This window comes from Somniosus microcephalus, chromosome 33 (assembly GCF_052327205.1).
Source record: "Somniosus microcephalus isolate GS21.2 chromosome 33, FLI_Smic_1.0, whole genome shotgun sequence".
NCBI lineage: Eukaryota > Metazoa > Chordata > Chondrichthyes > Squaliformes > Somniosidae > Somniosus > Somniosus microcephalus.
The window spans coordinates 32,390,291-32,413,568 of record NC_141019.1 but is presented as its reverse complement, the minus strand read 5'-3'; the positions used below and the strand labels follow the sequence as shown (position 1 = coordinate 32,413,568).

Below are 23,278 nucleotides of genomic sequence, written 5' to 3'. Positions count from 1 at the left end.
ACCTGGCGTGGTTTGGAGCCGTCGGGAAACCCACACGAAACCCCTCAAAATGGGGATTAGGCTAAAAACTGCCTGTTGGCAGTTAATTGGCACTAATCCCTTCCCGCCTGGTTTTGGCGGGTCCCAGTGCGGGGCAGGTACCCGCCGCCCCTGAAACTTACGTGGGGCGGGGTTTTGGGCGGGATGGTGTCGGGACCTCCAAAGTCTGGATTTCCCCCCCCCCACCCCACACGCCTGGAACCCCGCCTGACGGCTCCCTGAAAATCTAGCCCATGGTGTCAGAACAGGGATTTGAAATGGACATCGTTGGAGCTGCCTTGCCTCGAATGGATTGGGAATCTTTGAACTTACATAGAGAATGGTGCAAGTTCAAGCAACACGTGGAATTAATGTTCTCGGGTCCGTTGAAAAGCAAAGGGGAGGAAGAAAGATGCAGCTACCTACTCCTGTGGATCGGAGAAAAAGGGAGAGACATTTTTAACACATGGTCTCTCACCGCAGATGAAGCAAAGGTACTGAAAAGTTATTTTGACCATTTTGAATCATATGTGATGTCCAAGACAAATACGATATTCGCTAGGTACAAGTTTCAGGAGAAAGTACAAGGAGCTAGTGAGTTGTTTGAACAGTTCGTGACTGAGTTAAAACTACTGGTAAAAGACTGTGAATATGCAGAAGATAAAGATGAGATGGTCAGAGACCGCATCGTGTTTGGAATACATTCAGCTAAAGTGAGAGAGAAACTTTTGAATGTTGGGTCCGGGCTAACGCTGGACAAAGCTATGGACATAGCTAGATCGCACGAGATAGCCCAAGCACAGTTGAAAACCATAACCGGCGCCACGAGCAGCTCGCGTGAACAGACAGTGCACGCAGTTAATAGACACACACCAAAGAACACCACTCAGAGAGCGTGTTTCAGAACAGAAAGAACAGCGAGAGTTCTAAAAATGGGTGACACAGACATAAAACGCTTCAAAAACTGGATATTGTGGAAACAACTGGCATGGAGAAAAGGAGTACTGCCCTGCCAAAGGAAGGCAATGTACTAAATGTGGTAAATGGAACCACTTTGCTAAAGTTTGCAAGACTGTTTTCGGAAAAGCAGTACACACAGTGAGTGACAGCTAAATGCCAGATAGAGAGCCAAATGCAGAGGAACTGTTTATTGATTCTGTGTCACAGAAAAAACAGATTTCAGGGACTGAGCAAGCCTATGCCGATATTGAGATAGGAAAACAGGGCAAAAGCTTAGGTTTAAACTAGACACTGGATCTCAGGTTAACGTAATTCCTCTGAGTGAGTATCACAGCTTGAAGGATGAGTGTGAGCTACAGCCCACCTCACGCAGACTGACCGGCTATGGGGGTGAGCAGCTCATTGTAAAAGGCACATGCGTGATGAAATGCATGTACAAAGAAAGCGACATGATGTTGGACTTTTACATTGTTGACACTCAAGCACCTCCAGTGCTAGGTCTAAAGGCATGTTTAGACATGGACCTCGTCAAGCTAGTGCTATCATTGACAGCACCAGTTGAGAAGCAGACAGTCATGGAGGAGTTTGCTGATGTTTTCAAAAGAACCGGACTATTCCCAGGTGAATGCACTATTCACCTTGACCCAGCAGCAACCCCTGTGGTTTGCCCACCGAGAAGGATACCCCTTGCTCTACGTAGTCGCCTGAAGGAGGAGCTGCAGAGCATGGAGATTACAGAAATCATCGTCCGGGAAACAGAACCGACAGAGTGGGTCAACGCGTTAGTAGTGGTTGAGAAACCACATACAGGCAAGCTCAGAGTCTGTCTCGACCCCAGAGATTTGAACAAGGCTATCAAACACCCTCACTACCCTCTACCAACGCTAGATAACATCACACCCAAGCTAGTGGGAGCACGTTACTTCAGTGTAATGGACGCACGATCAGGATACTGGACTATCAAGCTCACGGAAGAGTCATCTAAGCTAACAACGTTCAACACACCATTTGGACACTACCGATTTCTGCGTTTACCATTTGGTCTTATCTCAGCTCAGGATGAATTCCAGCGGAAGATCGACGAAACCTATAAAGGCCTCGACGGAGTAGTCACAATCGTAGACGACATCCTCATCTATGGCAGGAATAGAGAGGAACATGACAGGAACCTCTGGGCGATGCTACAAAGATCACGGGAGAAAGGCATCCGGCTCAACCCCGAGAAAAGCATAATCGGATCCACCGAGATCAGTTATTTCGGGCATCGCCTCTCAACTGATGGCATTAAGCCGGATCCAGAGAAAATCTCCGCCATCAAGAAGATGGAGCCGCCGAAGAACCGCGCAGAGCTAGAGACAGCACTAAGCATGGTTAACTACTTAGCCAAGTTTGCCCTGAGCCTCTCCGAAATCAACGCACCCATGCGTCAGTTGTTCAAACAATCCAATGAGTTCCTGTGGGACAAACAACATGACACAGCATTTCAGAAAATGAAAGACCTAATCACCAGAGAACCAGGACCGGTTCTTGCCTACTTTGACCCCAACAAAGAGCTCAGACTACAAGTGGACGCATCAAAGTACGGACTAGGCGCAGTATTACTGCAAGAAGGAAAGCCCATCGGCTACGCTTCCAGATCTCTCACAGACAGTGAAATCAACTATGCTCAAATCGAGAAAGAGTTATATGCAATTCTGTTTGGATGTAAGCGTTTCCACCAGTACGTCTATGGCCGACAAGTCATTGTGGAATCCGACCACAAGCCCCTTGAGTCAATCATGAGGAAACCACTAGCCGCAGCCCCACCAAGGCTACAGAGAATGATCCTTCAGCTACAGAAGTACGACTTCACAATCATTCACCGTCCAGGCAAAGACATTCCTGTCGCAGACGCGCTCTCCAGAAAGTCTCTTAGCTACCAGGATAACAGCCTCAGTGAAGGCATGGATGTGCAGGTGCACATGGTGTACAACAGCTTACCTGTGAGTGACTCAAAACTGAAGGAGATCCGAGCAGGAACAGAGAAAGATGCACAACTCACACTGCTGAGCAAAGTCATACATGAAGGATGGCCTGAGGAAAGGAGGAAATGCCCTCAGAGCATATCTGAATTCTGGAACCACAGAGACGAAATGTCACAAATCAATGGAATCGTCTTCAAAGGGGAGAAAATCATCATTCCTACCAGTCTCAGAGAAGAGATGTTGACAAAAATTCATGCTGGACATATGGGCATGGAAAAATGCAAACAAAGAGCACGTGACATTATGTTTTGGCCCGGAATGTGCAAACACATTGAGGACATTGTCGGAAAATGTTCCATTCGTCTAGAACGCCACCCATCAAATGTCAAAGAGCCCATGATACCTCACCGTATCCCAGACAGGCCCTGGCAGGTTGTCGGCCGCAAGCAAGTGCATGCAAAACGTGTACAGAGACAGCAACACCAAAAGAGATACTATGACAGGTCAGCTAGACTACTGCCGCCGCTGCACAATGGAGAATCTGTCAGAATCCTGGAGCATGACTACTGGAAGCCAGCAGTCGTCATCCAGCCAGCTGACACTGAGCGATCGTATCACGTCTGCACTCCAGAAGGACAGGTGTACCGCCGCAATCGCAGGCACCTCCTGAACACCAAGGAACAACACCGTCATTCTGACGAGAGGTCAAGCCTAGAGTTATCCTTGACTTGTGAACTGTCAAAGGGTGTAGGCGGATCGCTGCCCTAAAAAAAACTGTACATCGTTATTGAAACGTTGAGATGTTTTCAGTGCTAGTTAAACGTTGAGTTTACTTATATGTTGATGCTACTGAGAACATTATGTAGAAGAAAGGTTTAAAAGTAATGCATAACATTTTTCTTTTAAAAGGGGATGTAACATTTGCATATTGAATTATCATTGGCCCGCAGGCATCTGTAAGGAATACCTATTATATTCACATGTGATCACATGCTGAATTGTCATTAGCCTGCAGGCATCTGTAAGGACTGCTATTGTTTGGAAGACCCAGGGGGTCCTGACTCCATTTTGTCCACACAGTGCTGTACTGCTGTGAGTCAGATCAGACCTGATGCTTCATAAAAGAGTTTAAACTGTAATACGCCATTGTCCTGCAATTTATTATTTTTGTACAAAGTGTGCAAAACAAGACAAAGATAAAGGGTTTTGACCCGAAACGTTGACTCTATTTTCTCTCCACGGATGTTGCCTGGCCTGCTGAGTTTTTCCAGCATTTTCTAGAGAACCGCTTCAAACTGCTGCCATATCACCAGAACTATGGATGATTTTAAAATTTCATTTCCATCGTTATTTGTTCTCAAATGTTGGGAAATATTGTTGCAGGTTTTACTCTATTTTCTTTACTCTAGTATAATTTATATATTTCTCTTTTTCCTCAGGTCTCTATAGCAACTGTTGATTGAGCTGCCCGTTGCCTCTTCTGAGCCAATAGCGCGGCGGCTTGTTGGACGGTGACTAAAGCGGCTCGCTATTGGACAGGCGGCGAGCGGCGGTGGGAGGAGAAGAGTCTGGCAAGATGGCGGACAGGACGGCGGTAGACATTAGCAAACTGAAGGTAAAGGGAGCTGAAGGCCGGGGCCGTGGGACAGGGCGAGTGGGGGGTGGTCCGCGCTTAGGGTGAAGGCTCTGTGACTGAATCCCCCGCTTCACATTGACTGATCGAGCAGTCGCCGCGCTTCAGCGTCCCCATTCTAATCCCCCCGGGATTACACTGCTGAGACCCGTGGGGACATTGGCGGCTGATTTTTTTTCTCTCTCTCTGAGGGCGGGGGTTACTTTTCTGTTATTCCAAAGTTCCCCGATCCTTTAAGCGACATAAATGTACTGGGAATGTCCCGAGTGCCGCATTGAGAAGAAACACATGGTTTCCCCAATGGCCTAGTGGGTAAGTGCACCGCCCAGGGAAGTCACGAGCCACCGAGACCAGGAAGACCCTAGGTCTGTTTGTGCCATGTTCTTTAGTCTCCGCTTTTGCTACTGTACTGTGTACTACAGATGTTTTAAATGGGATATAATTCCCTGAAAGTGAGTGTGCAGGTACATAAAACAATAAAAATAACACACTTTGGGTTTTGTAAAGGGGAATTGTTTAAGAGCAAAGAAGTAACCTGTACAAGCCATTGGTTAATCCACATTCTATGGATTGATACAGGGCTATGGGGGGAGAGTGGGGTTAGTTTGGGATTGATACAGGGCTATGGGGGGAGAGTGGGGTTAGTTTGGGATTGATACAGGGCTATGGGGGGAGAGAGCGGGCAGTGGGATTAGTTTTGGATTGCTCTAGCAAAGAGCCAGCACAAACAAGAATGGTGGTTTTTCTATGCTGTAAACCTCCATATTTGATGTTTAAAGCTGTACCGATGAGGTTCGTCTAGCCTATCACTATTTAATTACTTTCTCCATGTTGCTTTAGTTGACAGAACTGAGACAAGAATGTGCTTCAAGAGAACTGGATACTAAAGGAAACAAGCAGGATCTCATCCAGAGACTGCAGGCTTACCTGGAAGAACATGGTAAAGTCATGATTGCTATTTAATCGCACACAAATTATATGGGCTTTTTAAAAATAGTTAATCTAGGAGTTTATAGTTTATGAAGGATTGCAAATTCTTGTTTAGTTCCCCAAAGTGTGTTGCACTTGCAAAACATCCCATTGAGATCCAATGTTACAAGAGAGTACACTGAATTCAAGATTGTAAATTGGCTGATTTCTGTATAAAGGGGTGGTTGAGTCATTCCAGGTAATCATCTGGTTGGAATCAGTTGATCAAACTGCTTGTGCTTCCCAGTTATAATGTCAATTGATTCCTACCTGTAATTAATCTTTGTTGGAATGCTGTCTTGTAATGGTTTTACACTGGTTTAGTATTCTCAGTGTAAACTTGTTCTAGGTTCTTCAAGCATTAGTATATTTTGATTTATGAAAGTGAATGATTACTCATTACCCATCAACTTTAAGTTCACTTTTTTTTAAATAGAGACTGTGTATCTGGTTGTGCCTCTGACAATGTTCTTTGGGTCAGGTTCAATGACAAATATAATGGGTGCTCTATTGTGTTAATCCAAGGTATTCCATGAAGGTAGAACAAAGTGCATAAACAAGTGAAAGGCAAATTTAAAACTTCACATGAAGAATGATCAAGATTAGGAATAGGCTTTCAGTTAGGGTAGTGAAGGCAAAAGTTCTGGGATCACTTGATTGAAGAGACAGTGGGATGTTTTGACAGGACTTTTAGGTGTTTTAGATGAATAAGCTAAAATGGGCCAAATTGCTTTCCTTGTCTATTTATCTTGCAATCTTGTGTGTGTCCTTGTACTTTGTGCTGCCAGGGATTTTGGTTTAGATTGCAGTTCCTGCAGCCCATCCCTGTTGAAGTGACTGCTTTGGAAGAGTGGGGATGGGAGAGAGGTCTTCATTTTTCAAACAGTTCTGGTTTAACCCTTGGTCTGCTGCATGTGGATTTCTACTGTGTATTTTTTCAGTAGATTATATTAGTGTGTGTACATTTATGCAAAATATTAGTTCTGGATTATTGTTAGAATTGAATTATTTGCAATTTATGGCTTTTTAAAAATGCCTGAGGCTTACTCCTTCAACTTAACCCTGTGGTCATCGGGTGTGTGCTTTTTAAAAAATAAAATCTGAACATTGATTTTGGGGCGGGGATAATTCTAATGCTCCATCGATTCGGACAGTTTTGCTGACTGCCTCCGTGTGATATCCAGATGTTAAGCTCACAGGCCACATAACGAAGAGTAGAAAGAAAAACTGAAATGCATTAACCCATTGTTTTCTTTCAGATCTTCACTGACCTATGCACTTTCTTGTTTTGACAAAATGGAGAGTCTGACCAGGCCATGCTAACCAGTCATTTAGTAATTGAAATAATCTCTAATCATAAAACATCTAGGGGCGAATGCTTAAACATTCAAAGTACTTGATGGCAGAATAAGCTTCCTCTTTAATCAGGAACTTTATTCTGCAGATTTGATGCCTAAACCTAATTGTGTCCTCATTCATGTTTATGCTTTTAAAAGTAGCCATGAAACAAATGCTTGTGTAGAAGTTCAAATTCAGTGACTTTGTGATTGGATTTATCACTTGGGTAACATGTTAATCCTTAAAAGGAAACAACTAGTCCATTAACTTAATAGACCTCTAATAGAATTGCTGTTCTTTTTGACTAATGTTCTAACAAACTGGATCCTAACCAGCAGGGTGCCCTTTTTTAAAAAAACTAGCCAGAAAAGGTTAGAATTCGCCCCGCTCGCTTGCATGTTACTGTTTAAAGTGTGAGTCTCAATATTGGGGTACCGGTTTTGAGGATTTACCATTCTGACAGTGTAAAAAAAACTAATTAACATTGGTTCATTATATTAATTTGGGGTACTTCAGCTGTGTGTGTGTACTTAGATGAGATAATGGAGTGTGATCAGCATCAATGCCGTGAAGGCGAGGTAAGCTGGCAGAGCAGATGATTAGTGATAAAAACTTGGGTCTGCCAATCCAACATTCCATTCCAAAACACAGGCATCTGTTATTCAAAGGGTTACAATGTACTGGCTTAATGTCATTATACTTAAAGGAAACGTAACATGTAGGGGGAGAACGTTTGATGAACTCAAAATATACATGCGCTTTTTCTAAACCCCCTTACAGGGGAAGTTTTTATATTTTGTATTTTTGTCTTTATTTCTTGTACTGTACTTCCCTCTACCTTTGTCACTGTTCTAGTATTTTACTAAGCAGGGCCTCTAGTAGAATGACTCAATATATATAGATAACTCTGTTAAATCCAAGTCCTTGCTCCTTTGTTTGCAATTTCAAACTAGTATAGGCCCAGTATCCATTCACTATTATTTCTCTTGCAGCTGAGGAAGAAGTGAATGAGGAGGATGTTCTAGCTGAAGATACAGAGGTAAATAATATCTTTATATAATGTCGTTAGTTTCTAGAATTTTGTGACCCCGTCATCAAAAGATTTTTTTGTTTGTCGTCTTTGGCTGGATGAAGAGCAGTAGCTCGCTTCTGAGGTACTGGCACAGTGGAGGTGAGTAACTGGCGATATCTGCAGTCCTGGCCCTGGCCAATTGGAGCTTCTCACACTGCCGTCTGTTTCATTTTCCTCTATACAAAGTTTGTCATTTTCTTAATCAGAATATCATTGAAACATATACAATTCTTTGAGGGCTTGACAGGGTAGATGCAGGGAGGATGTTTTCCCCTGGCTGGAGAGTCTGGAACAAGGTGTCACAGTCTCAGAATAAGGGGTCGGCCATTCAGGACTGCAATGAGGAGGAATTTCTTCACTCAGGGTTGCGAATCTTTGGAATTCTCCATCCCAAAGGGCTGTGGATGCTCAGTTGTTGAGTATATTCAAGGCTGAGATCAATTAGATTTTTGGACTCCAGGGGAATAGAGGGATATGGGGATAGGGCGGGAAAGTGGAGATGAGGTAGAAGATCAGCCATGATCTTATTGAATAGCGGAGCAGGCTCAAGGGGCCGTATGGCCCACTCCTGCTCCTAATTCTTGTGTTCTTATCTAATACCTAGGTCGGGACCTGCGAGTAATGGATTCCTGGGAAAGATTACACGGCAGTATCCAAATCCTCACCTGAACCCTGAGGTTCCGTTACTGCCATGAAATGACCTCTGAATAATGTACAGTTTCAGCAGTCATATTAATTGTTCTTTCAGTTTGTGCTGACCATTAGTATGCTCTGGTCAATGCACGATGATTAGTTGAAGAATTAATACCGTGATCTTGAACGTTTGAAAAAGTTTCACTTGAATACTGGAAAATTTTATGGATGATAAAAGGTTTTTTTTTTAAATAGCTTTTTGAGAATCTGAGTTGACTCGGCTGCACCAGCTGGGTCAAATTGCCCACTCCAGTTATGAGTCAGTTGTACATCACACACCGTGTCCCAAGACTTTGGAAAAACATGCACTTGGATAATTCAACTTTTTAAAACTTTTTTTGTCTTGTAATACAGGATATGTTTAGATCAATTGAAATGTTTCAGGAAATAACAACAGAAAATGCTGGAAAAACTCAGCAGGTCAGGCAACATCCGTGGAGAGAAATTTGAGTTGACGTTTTGGGTTGGACCCTTCTTCAAAACTGGAAAGAAAAGAAACTAGATCGGAGGCAGGGCTGCGATCGGACAAAAGAATAAAAGAAACAAAAGAAGTAAAAGAGATTAGAAGCTAGACGAGATGGTAATAGGCTGGGATTCGGTGTAAAGTGTACTGGCAGGGCAAAAGATAGCTGCCAGGTGTGAGAGAGAAACAAAAGGAAAGGGGGGGGGGGGTGGGGAAAGGAGTGGAACAATTACAAGAGAAAATGAAATGGGGGCCGAGCTTATGATCTGAAATTGTTGAACTCGATATTGAGTCCGGAAGGCTGCAGACTGCCTAATCGGAAGATGAGGTGCTGTTCCTCGAGTTTACGTTGAGCTTCCGTGGAACAATACAAGAGGCCGAGGACGGTGAGGTCCGAGTGGGAATGGAGCGGTGAATTAAAATGACAGGCGACCGGAAGCTGTACCACATTTCAGGAGTTGTGGATTATAGAATTTATTTGGGTGAAAAAGCAGAGGGATTTGGGGGTTCAGGTTCACTATTAATTAGAGCACATCAAGTAGATAAAGCCATTTATAAAAAAAAAACTAATGCAATACTTGATTTTATGGCAAGAGGTATAGAACATTAAAGTCGAGGTGCATGTGGTACATCTGTATAAAACCGCAGCTGGAGTACTGTGTGCAGTTTTGGGCTCCACACTATAGGAAGGATGTTACAATCTGGGTACAGCACAGATTCACAAGGGTGTTGCCTGGTACTGGGAAAACCCGATATGAAGAAAAACTTGGAAAAAGTGGGGCTATTTTCATTAGAACAGAGGAGTTTATATGATTATTTGATAGAGATGTTTACCCGTGTCAAAGGTGGGGACGCGGAAACAGAATGTTACTAAGCGTTGACCTCCGTGCTGCCACTGTCCATTGAAAGCAATCAAAGTACTGGGAGCTCTGGTTCAGTGATTGGACATCATGTCTCTGCCTCAGCCTAGGCATTGGAAATCACAAGTTTCCTTGTGCTGCATTGAAATGAAAAAGAAAATTGAACACAAACCTGTATGTTTCAACAAATACCTACGGGTAAAGTATTTTAATTATAGCTTATGTCCAAAGTATAGATGCTGCATTCTTGAGCATTCATATTTTTCATTTTATACACAGGAGGAGGAGCAGCAACAGCAGCAGCAGCAGAAGGTTGAGCCAGAAGCTGAAGATCAAACTGTTGCTGTCAAAGAACCAGAAGAGTAAATATTAACCAATTCCTGTTTAAATGGCTTTGCACTATATCTTGCCTTCTATATCCAGAGAACTGCTACGGTACTGACTAATAGTCTGTGCATGCAAATGCTGATTTTTGAAGTAGTTTCCTATTTTATATATATATATATGAAACTTTGTGCTATCCGCCACCGACGGGACCGAGCTGTTGCCGTCCCATCAAAACTGCCGGACAAACCAGCGCTAATGTTGAAACATACGGAGATTTTGAGCTCCGTATCTGGCAACAAACCCTGTTGCTTAGCAACAGCTTCTAAACAGTCGGCCGTACCTTGCAAGCGTCTCTGTAGCTTAGCAACAGCTTCAGCGAGACCTTGCAAGCCTGACTGGTGGGGGGAAAAAAAGCAACGAAAAGAAAAAAAAAACCTAACGAAACAGCTCCTGATTTTTGCTGGTGGCTCGAGCATTCTGGACAGTTAACCTCTGGATAAACCAAAGTTTCCTGTGTGTGTGTATATATACCGGGGAAAATTCTACTTTGTAATTTAGCCAGACCTGCGTTACTTTATGGCTTTGGTGAACTATTGAGCATCTCTTTGCGAAAGCACCTGACTAACAATGTATTTTTGTCATGTTAAAAGTAATATCTGCACTCATGGTACACAGAATGTGATGGGGAGGTGCATGGTATCGTAGATTACTCAAGACCTGCCAATGCCAATTGGGAATAATCTTTGACTTGGGTTATTCATTGAATATTTGATGTTTAAAGCTGTACTGATGAGATTAGTCTCGTCTATCCCTATTCAATTACTCTGTTGTTCTCTCCCCTGGTCTTAGTGTTGTTCTGACCATGCTGCCATCCTAGTCAGGAGGAGGTGGTGAACTGAGCTGTGCACATTGTCCTCAACGTTGCTCTCTATTGGTTGATTAAAGGCAACTAGTGGAATCGCTCGTTCTCTTGCTCTCTAACAAAAGCACTCCGTTACTATGAGCTATTGCTCCACTATTACCTCGAGCAGCCTGTCGAAGCTTTGGGTTCAAATGATAGTCCAGTGTGGATTTCAAACTGGGCCTTCTGAATGAGAGTCAATGCTCTATTCCTAGACCTACTGTCTTAGCTTGATGAGTAACATTTCTGGGCGTGATGCAAGAGTATTTTTGCAGTTCCTAACTCTGAAAACCGGATGGGCGTTACTATTTAAGATGAGCATTAGATGTCGTTCAGCTCTTTCCACACGCATTCTAAAAGTATTTCTTTTTCAGAACTGCAGCAAAGAAGTTGGTTAAAATAATGGCACCAATGACGGAGAGTGAGGTGGGTATCAGTGGACTTTTGCAAAATAGCCCTGACCATGCATTTTAACTGTACCAGTAGTCATTTTTATAAACTAACTTAACTGCCTGTATGAAGGTTATGTGCCAGTCTTCTGTAGACACCTGACTGCAACTAAAATACCAAGCTTAACAGACCACCCAATCTGTTTTGTAAATGGTTTGATCTTTTAGGCATTCACTTGCTTGATGTCCAGGACTTCCCCCAAGTCTTGTATTCTGCATTCAGTAAACTGTATTCCATGCATGATCCAACACCGCATAACTAATCCGCGTAACCCTCTTGCACTATAATGTACTCCCCCCTTTTCTGTTCATTAGGTCATGCACCTCTTGATAGCTGAGGGTGGTTGAGGATGCTGGTAGTCCCCACTGCTTATAGTTGGTGTGTTTGTGTGAACGTGATTTGCCCGTTATACACGATGGCTGGTATAACGCACAAAGTCTGTGGGTCGTGTTAGTGGCCCAATGCCTCCGGGCTCACTGCTGATCCGTGACACCAGTCAGCATGACCCTGCTTCTCTTTCACTCACCTGTAGTGCACCCATGGCCCCATCAACACCATTCAATTATGCGGTGTATGTAGAATCCATCCTATTGAATTCTTTACTCATTCACTTCATTCCTTGTTGAAGTTTGAATAGAGGGGTCTGGACACTGGCTGCAGATTATAAATGCCAAACTCTGGGCACTGGCTGCAGATTATAAACTCTGGGCACTGGCTGCAGATTATAAGCGCTAAACTCTGGGCACTGGCTGCAGATTATAAGCGCTAAACTGGGCACTGGCTGCAGATTATAAGTGCTAAACTCTGGGCACTGGCTGCAGATTATAAACACTGGGCACTGGCTGCAGATTATAAATGCTAAACTCTGGGCACTGGCTGCAGATTATAAACTCTGGGCACTGGCTGCAGATTATAAGCGCTAAACTCGGCACTGGCTGCAGATTATAAACACTGGGCACTGGCTGCAGATTATAAGCGCTAAACTCGACACTGGCTGCAGATTATAAGCGCTAAACTCGACACTGGCTGCAGATTATAAGCGCTAAAGTCTGGACACTGGCTGCAGATTATAAGCACTAAACTCGACACTGGCTACAGATTAGAAGCACTAAAGTCTGGACACTGGCTGCAGATTATAAGCGCTAAAGTCTGGACACTGGCTGCAGATTATAAGCACTAAACTCGACACTGGCTACAGATTATAAGCGCTAAACTCCGCACTGGCTACAGATTAGAAGCACTAAAGTCTGGACACTGGCTGCAGATTATAAGCGCTAAACTTGACACTGGCTGCAGATTATAAGCACTAAACTACACGCTGCAGGTTATAAGCGCTAAACTCTGGACACTGGCTGCAGATTATAAGCGCTAAAGTCTGGACACTGGCTGCAGATTATAAGCGCTAAACTTGACACTGGCTGCAGATTATAAGCACTAAACTCGACACTGGCTGCAGATTATAAGCGCTACAAGAATTTCTCCGACATGATACATTGGCTGATTTGTCCTTCAGTTTTTGGTGCTTAGTTCAACTTCTAATGAACTGTTTATAAGTCAATATAAATATATTTTTTAAAAACTTCATCAGTTTGTCGTGTACATCACTCATACAATATCGCAGGTGAGTAAGCACAGCTGTTTCTGCCTGAAATAAATGGAGCATTTAAGACTAACCGGCAACTTTGAACTTGATAATGCAAATAGATAATGGTTATCACGCTCTGGTTAAAAGACACTGTTTTAAACATGGACGTTTTAAATAGTGGGAACTGTACCAGGTTTCTACCTGTACCTTTTCCGGGGCCCTACCTCAGACTTGCTACTCATTGAAAAATGGAAGTATAGAGTGCTGAGGTGATGTTACAAGTTTAGGGTGTTAACCTTGGATATTCTCTTGGGTGCAGTAGTGCTAGTCACTCCTGTAAGTGGCTGGAGAATCTTGGGTTTAAGGTTGTACCCGTGCTGCCCAGTATCTAACTATACGTTTGTGTAACCCAAGGGTGTTAACAGTAGGACTCTCGTGATCTGAACTGAGTATCTGTCTTTCATCTGTGTGCGCTGCCAATCTTTTCAACGACTGACCGAGTTAATACTTGATGACAAGGCCAGCTACGAATGGTTAAACTGTTTTATTTCACAGCAAGTGAACTCGCAGAGCAACAGTTATGATCAGACTCGCTTATTTCAATCAGTACAACTCAGCTCTGTGTAATAATGCAAAATAATGAGCACACTACGCATTCCCATGTAAGTGGGTTGTTTTACCATCTCGCAATCTAACCTGCTGAACCTAACAAAAGCTTGCTCTCTCAGCTTTAAGAACGCAACTGTCAGTGAATGTCTGTCTTTTTCTGTAATAAAAACAGAAAATGCTGGAAATACTCAGCAGGTCAGGCAGCATCCGTGGAGAGAGAAACAGTTAATGTTTCAGATCGATGACCCTTCGTCAGAACTGGAAAAAGTTGGCGATGTAACAGGTTTTAAGCCCCCGCTGAGCACTCGGGACGAGGGACCTCCCGACGATGGGTGCGAGGTGTTTATCAATTACGAAAATGTGCTAATATGTTGTGTATTTTGGGAAACAACTTCAAGACTTGGCCCATTAGCATTTTCACTGCCTGTTGTCATGTCATTTTTTTAAATTTGTGTGTATACACTTTGTTTTTAAAGGCAAACAATTAAATGTAACTTTTTTTTACAAAAGTCTAAAATCCCAAAATGTGACTGGTGTATTGCTGCACATTGGGGATGTGCCTTTAAACGAGCTGTGGGCTGATTTGACTTTTTGAACATTCTTCAGTGTTTGCTCAATGGAAACGATTGAATAACATTACTATTTTGCTTGTTACCCAGATGTTCCATTAAGGGGGAGTGTAACTGTAAGTAGCTTCTTTAAGAAGCTTCGGTGTTTGCGTTCTCCAAATGAATGGAATGTACATAGAATGATGCAGCATAGGAGGAGGCCATCTGGCCCATCGTGCATGTGCTGGCTCTTTGGTAGAGCTATCCAATTAATTCCACTCACCTCTTTCCCCATAGCCCTGTAAATTTGTTCCCTTCAAGTATTTATTCAATTCTCATGAGTTGCTATTGAATCTGCTTCCACTGCCCTTTCAGGCAATGCATTCCTGATCACAACTCGCTGTGTTTTTAAAAGAAAAATGATTCCTTATGTCGCCTCTGGTTCTTTTGCCAATCACTTAAATCTGTGTCCCCTGGTTTCTGACCCTTCTGCCACTGGAAACAGTTTCTACTTATCTATATCAAAACCAAAACCTTTCATGATTTTGAACACCTCTATCAAATCTCCTCTTAACCTTCTCTGCTCTAAGGAGAACAACTCCAGCTTCTTGAGTATAACTGAAGCCCCTCATCCCTGGTGCCATTCTAGTAAATCTCCTCTGCATTCTCTCCAAGGCCTTGACATCCTTCCTAAAGTGTGGTGCCCAGCACTGAACACACTACTCCAGTGTTTTATAAAGGTTTAACATAACTCTCTTCCTCTTAATAAAGCCAAGGACCCCATATGCTTTTTCAACAGCCTTCTCAACTTGTCCTGCCACTTTCAAAGATTTGTGTACACCCCACCCCCCCCCCACCCCCCGGGTCTCTGTTCCTGCATCCCCATTAAAATTGTACGATTTAATTCATATTGCCTCGCTCTTCCTACCAAAACGAATCACTTCACACTTCTCAGCGTTAAATTTCATCTGCCCAGTTTACCAGTCTGTGCCCTCCTGAAATTTGTTACTATCCTCATTTACTCTCTGCTTTCTGTACTTTAACCAATTTTATATCTATACTGCCACTGTCCCATTAATCCCAAGGGCTTTCATTTTGTGAACAAGTATTATGTGGTACTTTGTCAAATGCCTTTTGAAAGTCCATGTACACATCAACCGCACTACCCTCATCAACCCTCTCCATTACTTCATCAAAGAACTCGATCAAGTTAGTCAAACATGGTTTGCCTTTCATTAAACTGGAAATAAAATAACTGAGGTTAAAATCCTGCTCACATTTAAAGTAGTTTGGGTTGTCACTGTGGACTTCCAACACTAGTCTCTTGGCACGTATCTGCTGAATGGCTTACTCCTTTTCCTGTTTCCCCCCTTCAAGTTGCTTTTGTGACGTGTTCTTCACTTAACAGCGAAGGCCGCTCTACAATAATAGCAAAGGCACAGTTCATTTTTTGATGGGATCAACAAATGAGTCAGAAGTCCAGAACCATTCAACATTGTTATGCTGACATCCATTAACTGATTCCTCAGCTGCAATTAAATGTTTAGCTTGGGGCTAGAGAAATATTTTTGAGATGTGTAGGTTTTTTTTAATGCTAGACCATGTAAATTGTACAAATGTTCTTTTGAAAATGTTTGAGTAGAGCGATAACATTTGAGGCTGAGGCATTCTTCCTGTTACCAATGTAGAGCGGCATTGGCACCAGCCATGGCGAATCGCACAGGCTAGGTCATTTCTGGCTGGAGAAAGAAATGTGATGATGGCTGAGCACAGAATATTAAAGGAGAATTGAATGGGAAGCATGATTAAATAAAATGAATAAGCACTTGACTGTCACTAGATTTTAAAGAAAGTGAAATGTTCAAAGTTACAGGACCAGCCATCAGTTTGAAAAGTGCCATAATTACAGAAATGAAGGTGTAATTCTCTTTACTGGTCATAAATACCAAACACAGCAAAAGTTGTTTACTACATTTACCTTTGTACATTGTTAATCAAAAGGTGGCGATATTCTTGAACAACACTGTTTACCTTTGTGAGCAGTACTGGATCTAAACGAGCTGTAACTTGACTCTTGTGATTCCCATCAGTGAGTGCTTTCACTACTGTAAGTTTTTGAGAATGGCACATGCAATGTTCTGTAGTATGTTAACATGCTTCAATCGTACTTCACTGCCATGGGAAGCAGAGCATTTTGTATTTTAAATGCTGATAGTCATTGGCCCTGAGCCATTTGTGAACAGTTTTTGGTTAAGTTGGTGCTGTAATGTCCTGTGCCATGCAGTGGTGCAGCTGATGGCAAAAAAGCTAGAAGTTTGCTATTGTCTGCGGTTAAAAATGTCTCTGGGGCTTGAGGTGTGACTGCCAACAGCTGATGCAGCAGGGTGCTGGGTAAAAATGTAACGGAGGAATGTGGCACCAAGTGGCCAGTACAGCGCCGATCCCCTATAACCACTGCAGTGTAAAAGCACCTTTAGCCATTGCTGCATGGGGAAATCCAGAGCAGAGCCCAAGTACTTGCCCATGTTGAGAGGGGAAAATGGGACTGTTGCTGGTCCTCTTGGTAAAATTGGAAGAGGCTTGCTGATCCTCTTGGTCAGACAATGGTATCTGTTACAGGAGGCCACGAAGAGGAGAAAAGCTTTAAAACATCAAAGAATCTCTTCCGTTGCAACTAAATTTTGTTGGGATGGGAAAGCAGAGAAAGAAGAATGAGAAAAGTAAGGACATAAAAAAAAGTCAACACCGGTTTTAACCTAATCCTGCACTTCTGAATAATTTGTTTACAATTAAATTGGTGCTGCTTGTCAGTTGGTGTTAATGGTATTTAGGAGGATTATTCCCCCTATCCTCATTTTTCTCCCACCTTTTGAAGGTAGTGACTGTTATTGGGGTACATCCTATACCTAGGGATCCTGTTCCTTCCAATGCCTTGGCTGAGTGTAACTCGGCACCGACTGGGCGGTCAAACCCAGGATGTAGGTGTGTACCTCGCACTGCATCCTGTGAACTTACTGCTGTCGGGGAATTAATGTGATTGTCTGAACTTAAAATTGAGAAGTGGCTCGGCATGCTTAATGAATTTTGTGTTTAATCTTTTTTTCTTTTTCTCTACATAGAGGCTAAAGAAAAGAGCAGAGCGGTTCAATGTACCAGGGACAGCTGAGAGTAAGAAAGCTGCTCGCGCTGCACGGTAACTATTGCACAAAACCAAGGTTTGGAAATGGCGCTCAGAATGCAGTTGTGCTGTCAAATCTATTTCTATTTCAGTGTAGCGTGTATTTTATTTGAAGGGGGGGCACCAATTTTTCAGGCAAATGGACAGTTGAGCTGTCACATTGTGCCGTGTATATGTTAATAATACAGACATCACAGTGCAAAGGTGGTGAGTTGTTGGGACCAGTTATATAGAAATTACAATATGGAAACAGGCCATTTGGCCCAACCGGTCCGTGTCTGTTTAGCCTCCACGAGAGCAGTAATCCTAATCATATTTACCTGCCATGTTCCCCTATCCCTTTAGTCCCCCTTTCCTTCAACCAGCTATCTAACCGATTCTTAAACGTTGACCTGTTCTCTGCTTCAGTACTGCATTCCGCAGCCTCATAGCACATTTAATTGTAATAAGTTGCATAAACGGAAATGTACAAGTGCATATGTTACCGAGTAATACACCATTTAAAAAAGAATTAAATTCTGATTAAAGGAATTATTTAGCAGGGACTAGGTATTACTATGGTTGGCACTTGGTCAGTGAATGTCGCATTGTTTACCCAGATGGGATCACTGTTGAATCCCATTTGATTTTCACAAATGTCAATGCACGCTTTCCAACAGGAGTCACTGGACAGCATTCAGGAGTTGAAGCACATGACTAGGGTAGAAAATGAGATCGGGTGTTGGAAGGAATGTAACATTTTAAATTTTATTGACATTCCTCACCTGGTTGTGCGCAGTGATTTACTTACATTTTTGGACTCTATGGGGATCGGGCGGGAAAGTTGAGTCGCGGTCGATCAGCCGTGACCTTATTGAATGGCGGAGCAGGCTCGAGGGGCCGTATGGCCGACTCCTCCTATTTCTTGTGTTCTTGTTGGTGAAGCTGTTCTTTATGTAATTATTTCTCCTCATTTATGTAATACAAATCTGTTTCTTGGTGACTTATTTTAGTTAAATAAATGCTCCATTTTTATATTTCTGATTACATGGTTTTTTTTATCCCAAGTCTTTGCTCTTACCCGATCGTCGCAGTCCAGTGGTACAATTGACACCTCTCGGCTGAAGAGGAGCAAATCCGCCCCTGAATGCTGTCCAGTGACTCCTGCTGGAAATTACCTATGTGCGTTTTGGTGAAAACTGAATTGGACTTGACGGAGAAGGGGAGAGGAAACGCATTTCCCAAATTTAGTTGTGGATTAACTGCACTCGAGTGATGGACTTTGTGTGCACTGTTGTGTCTTTTTAATCTGGAAACATAGAAACATAGAAGATAGGAGCAGGAGTAGGCCATTCGGCCCCTCGAGCCTGCTCCGCCATTCAATAAGGTCATGGCTGATCATCCAAACTCAGTACCCTGTCCCTGCTTTCTCCCCATATCCCTTGATCCCTTTAGCCTTAAGAAATATATCTAACTCCTTCTTGAATATATTTAATGAATTGGCCTCAACTGCCTTCTGTGGTAGAGAATTCCACCGGTTCACCACTCTCTGGGTGAAGAAATTCCTCCTCTGTAAACTGTTTGAACTATACAAGTCACATGGTGAATACGGTGCTCTAATATTAACAAAACTCTGCAATCAACAAACCAATTCAAAGTTCAGAGGCCAATTCACAGGCAGCTGAATAACCTTAACTGTTGGTGAAGGGGTTAAATGCTGAGGCATGCATCTAGGGTTCCATCCTGGGCAGTTGTATGTTTTGCCCTCTACCTTCTGAAATTCATGTTTTTGAGAAGTTGGGTATTTCTTTTTAAATAAAACTTTCATTGGCTGGGAAATCAAAAATACAAGTGATCACAGATCAACTGAGCTTCATTCTTTCCGCTCTTCACAGCCTTGTTCTAAGTATCCTGAGTAAATCGTGTCCAGAAGATGGCAGTATTGATGCAGTAATCAGCTGCCAGTTTTTAAATGGCTGTATAGAACAAGCTGAGCCCAAGAGTGAGATTGACAGTGGTCTATCCCACAGTATCTTTTAGTTTTTTTTAGATAGATTGTCAGAGATTCTAACCTTTAACGTTTATTCTTTCCAAAATAGGTTTGGTTTGCCTGTTGTCGCAACAAAAGGTAAGAACAAAATCATCCTTGTGTTGATCAACTTTTTAGATGTGGTTTAAAAATAAAACTAAAGAGAAAAGCAAAAGTAGCTATCATCCCATGCATCTGTAAACTCTACCGCTCCGTATGATAGATTGGTACAAGTGTATTTCAAATTGCAGAATCTGGAGTAGGTGGGGTGTGGGTGGTGAGAGTACCACACACTTGTATTTTTCTCTTTCCTTCCCCTGTGTCTCCAACAAAAGGAATTGAGTGCTTCAAGAAATATCACCTTTTTAAAACCTGTTCTTGGAGCCTTCATTCTATTTCACTTCCCTGCACCCTCTCCATCTCTTCTCCTTCCTCCCCCCCCCCCCCCCCCCCCCAAAAAAAAAAAACCAGTTCCGATGTTTAGGAAAAGCCTGTAACAGATGAAGTCACTTTGTTCTGATCTTTTGAAAATACTATTCTCGCTTGAAGTTCTTTTCCCCTTTAACCATGTGTGTGTCTGTCTGTCTGCCCACAGTCCTCTGCATCTCGAGTCCCTGGCCTTGGCCCTACCATGCTGGGGAGGTGCTCGGCGCAGGCCAGGTGTTCAGATTCTGAAGTGGAGGATGCTTGCATCCCTCCCAGCAGCTCTACTTCAATTAATTCGATTGCTGTTGGACTTTCATCTGTACCAAAAATCTATTTAGTGATCATGGTGATTAATAGTCTTGGACTGCTTAGAAGAATCCAGTTTCCGCTCGCATGTTGGATATCCCGACTTTGCCAGTCCGGGAAAATTGGGCAGTAGCTTTGTCAACTTGCATATTAGTTTCTGGTACCTCATTAAGGTCATTATTATATGACTTTTTTATTGTCTTGAGGCATTTGTCATGCTGTTGCAATTCTGTATTACATTTTTATATCTAATATTCCAGGATGTGTACACCCGTAATGTGTAGTGCTCAATTTCCAGTATTTGAAGATGTGTCTTTAGTGTTCCTGTACTTTGAACTGTTAACCAGGCTGGGGAGAGTGAATCACATTTTTTCTATTTCAGGTACTCCTGGGAATATCAAAACTGTGGTAAGTTTAAAAAAAAAAAAAAAAAAAAAAAGTTTAGTACCATCCAAACTCCCATCTGCACTTTGTCTGATTGTCTCATCATTTTTGAGTGGTAAATGTCAACATCTCTCTTTTCCAAACTTTGATGTGTTCACATGGAATCCAACATGGTCACTGGTGACGTGTCTTTCGTTTCTAAAATAACTTGCTAACGCTGCAGAGTGGTCAGAATGTGTGTTGTCCATTGTTTAAAATGGCTTCCAACAGGAATAGCTTGCAACATGTGCCCTGGAAATGGAGTCAACCACATGCAACAATGCAAATTCCAACCTAAATTGGGCCCTTAAGCTTAGTAATGAATAAGGGTATTTGTAAAAGTGCTTCACGTGCAGTCTTGATATATATTCTAATATCATTTAAAATCAGTCCGCCAACGTGTCTATTTTAAAATTTTCATTCTTGGTTTTCAAATCCCTCCATGGCCTTGCCCCTCCCTATCTCTGTAACCTCTTCCGTGGCTCGCTGTCAAATTTTGTTAACACTCCTGTGAAGTGCCTTAGGATGTTGTACTGTGTTAAAGGCACTATATAAATGGAAGTTGTTGTCTCCGTGATGCTCTTGAGCATCCCCGATTTTTAATTTTTTTTTCATCAGTTCACCATTCAGCTGCTTGGGCCCCAAGCTCTGGAATTCCCTCCCTAAACCCCTCTACCTCTCCTCCCGTAAGACCCTCCTTAAAACCTACTTCTTTGAGCAAGCTTTTGGTCACCTGTCCTAATATCTCCTTGTGGCTCGGTGTCGAAGTTTATTAACGCTTCTGTGAAGCGCCCTGGGACATTTGACTATGATAAAGGTGCCGTATGGATGCAAGTTGTTGTTGTTCTGACCGTATCGGCAGGGAGAAGTGATTAGTTTGACTGTAATGTATCAAACTTACTCAAATATTCTGAAGGCTTACTCTTAACTTTCAGATCAGTGCTGAAAAATTGAGAGAGAGAGCTGAAAGATTTGGTATGAATGTATCATCACTCTCAAAAAAGGTAGGTAACGGCTCTCGGTTTAAGGTGCAAACTGATTTGTCGTAGTCGGAGAGTTAAAAACTTGTTCTACTTTTGGGTGGTAATTTTTGAGGTTGGAATAAAAAATCGCCCATCCTGTGCTTTCCTTCTACCTTGCTGGTTTGGTCTGAGTGTTTTTCTGACGAGGGAAGAAGTGGAGGATGTCTTGTTTGTTTGACATTTTAAACACTACCCAGTGACCGATATCCTAAATGGCATGTTCACTGGGTCACGATGTTTAAATGTGGTGCAGACCAGGACCCCTGTGGCAGTCTATTTGTACAATAAGGGAGCAATCTCGGTTATCATTTTTGAAGAAACAGAATCTGCATTCTATTCAGGTGTGCCATTGAAGAAGGAATATGGCAAATGTGTCCATTGTGCAGAGTTGTGGTGGGGATTCTTGGCAGTGGGTTCCTTGATCATTAAACAATTGCTTTTTTTTTTAGTTTTAATGGAGTTTCGGGGAATTTTGAATGAAGAGTAACTACAGAAGTGTGATAGTGGGCCACAGGGTACACTGTTGAAAATGTTCAGAGAAAATGGGATCACTACATTACGGAGACTGTTCATTACATCATGTAATGTTTAAGCTTTAAGAAACTACGGAAGAATAACAGAACAGTAGACCCTGTCGTTATATGCTGTAGCTGCATAAAACTACATCGTGTCTGTCTCTGTGTGTCTGTCTGTGTGTGTCTGTCAATTCAAATGCTTTATTGGCATGAAAGTTTACAGGGAACCATATTGCCAAAACTTACATAACAAAAAGTACAGTTTTCCAACATTCTGTAGGTGTCAAACAATTTTGACCTTCGTTGGGTACATACAATATTAGTTTAAACAATATTAATTTAAACAGTCGTTGAACATCGTTGGTTACATTCAGTATTAATGTTAAACAGTCCTCAGGTTGTGACATGTTGTTACATATTTGGCACCAAGGTATGGTCTGTCTCCTTCTCCCAGGAATAATCTTAATTTTGACAGGTCATCCAATTCTTTGAAATCTGGGGTTGTTTGGCTGAGCTTGTCAAATAATATGTTTCTTGTGTTGAATTTTTCGCATTTTAGGAGGAAATGCATCTCTGTCTCAACCTCGCCGGCCAGACATTGATCACATATTCTATTCTCTCTAGGCTGCCAGGATTTCTTGTATCTTCCTTTTTCAATTGCCAGTTGGTGGTCGCTTAGTCTGTACCTGGTGAGGGTCTGTCTCTGTTTTGTGTCTCTGATGGTCGAGAGATAGTCTGCCAGTTTATATTCTCTTTTTAGGGCCCGGTAACATTCTAATCTGCTTTGGCTTTTGGTTATTTTGTTCCAATGTTCCAGGTAGGTTTCTTTGCATTGTTTAATTATTTGGTTCACTCGGATTGGTGTTTGGACGGCAGTGTTGGTCTGTGACTGGTCAGGGTCCGGCTGAGTAGGAGTACTTAGTTTCAATAGCAGCTGACTCAGGGGACTCTTTTCTGGGTTTAGCTCTTGGGTCTGGAAGGCTTTAAAATGAAGGGTGTCTGGGCAGCTA

The 23,278-nt window shown here is 42.5% G+C and overlaps 2 protein-coding genes across 6 annotated transcripts in view; one reads left to right on the top strand and one right to left on the bottom strand.

Moving 5' to 3' along the window:
• LOC147097111 (uncharacterized) overlaps positions 1-23,278 on the bottom strand; it is a 272,785-nt gene that overhangs the window by 235,070 nt on the left and 14,437 nt on the right. The gene's annotated exons all lie outside the window — the stretch shown is intronic.
• On the top strand, positions 3,964-22,583 carry sarnp (SAP domain containing ribonucleoprotein). 2 transcript variants are annotated; one of them, XM_085972971.1, is made up of 10 exons: positions 3,966-4,034; positions 4,382-4,557; positions 5,416-5,515; positions 7,875-7,921; positions 10,250-10,332; positions 11,573-11,624; positions 17,510-17,583; positions 19,647-19,675; positions 20,691-20,716; positions 21,667-22,583. In XM_085972971.1, the coding sequence occupies exons 2-10, from the start codon at positions 4,519-4,521 to the stop codon at positions 21,778-21,780; spliced, it is 564 nt and encodes a 187-aa protein (XP_085829097.1). In that variant the 5' UTR covers positions 3,966-4,034; positions 4,382-4,518; the 3' UTR covers positions 21,781-22,583. The 2 variants fall into 2 exon arrangements, with proteins under 2 accessions (XP_085829096.1, XP_085829097.1); XM_085972970.1 differs by lacking the exon at positions 21,667-22,583 and having other exon boundaries at positions 3,964-4,034; positions 20,691-21,639.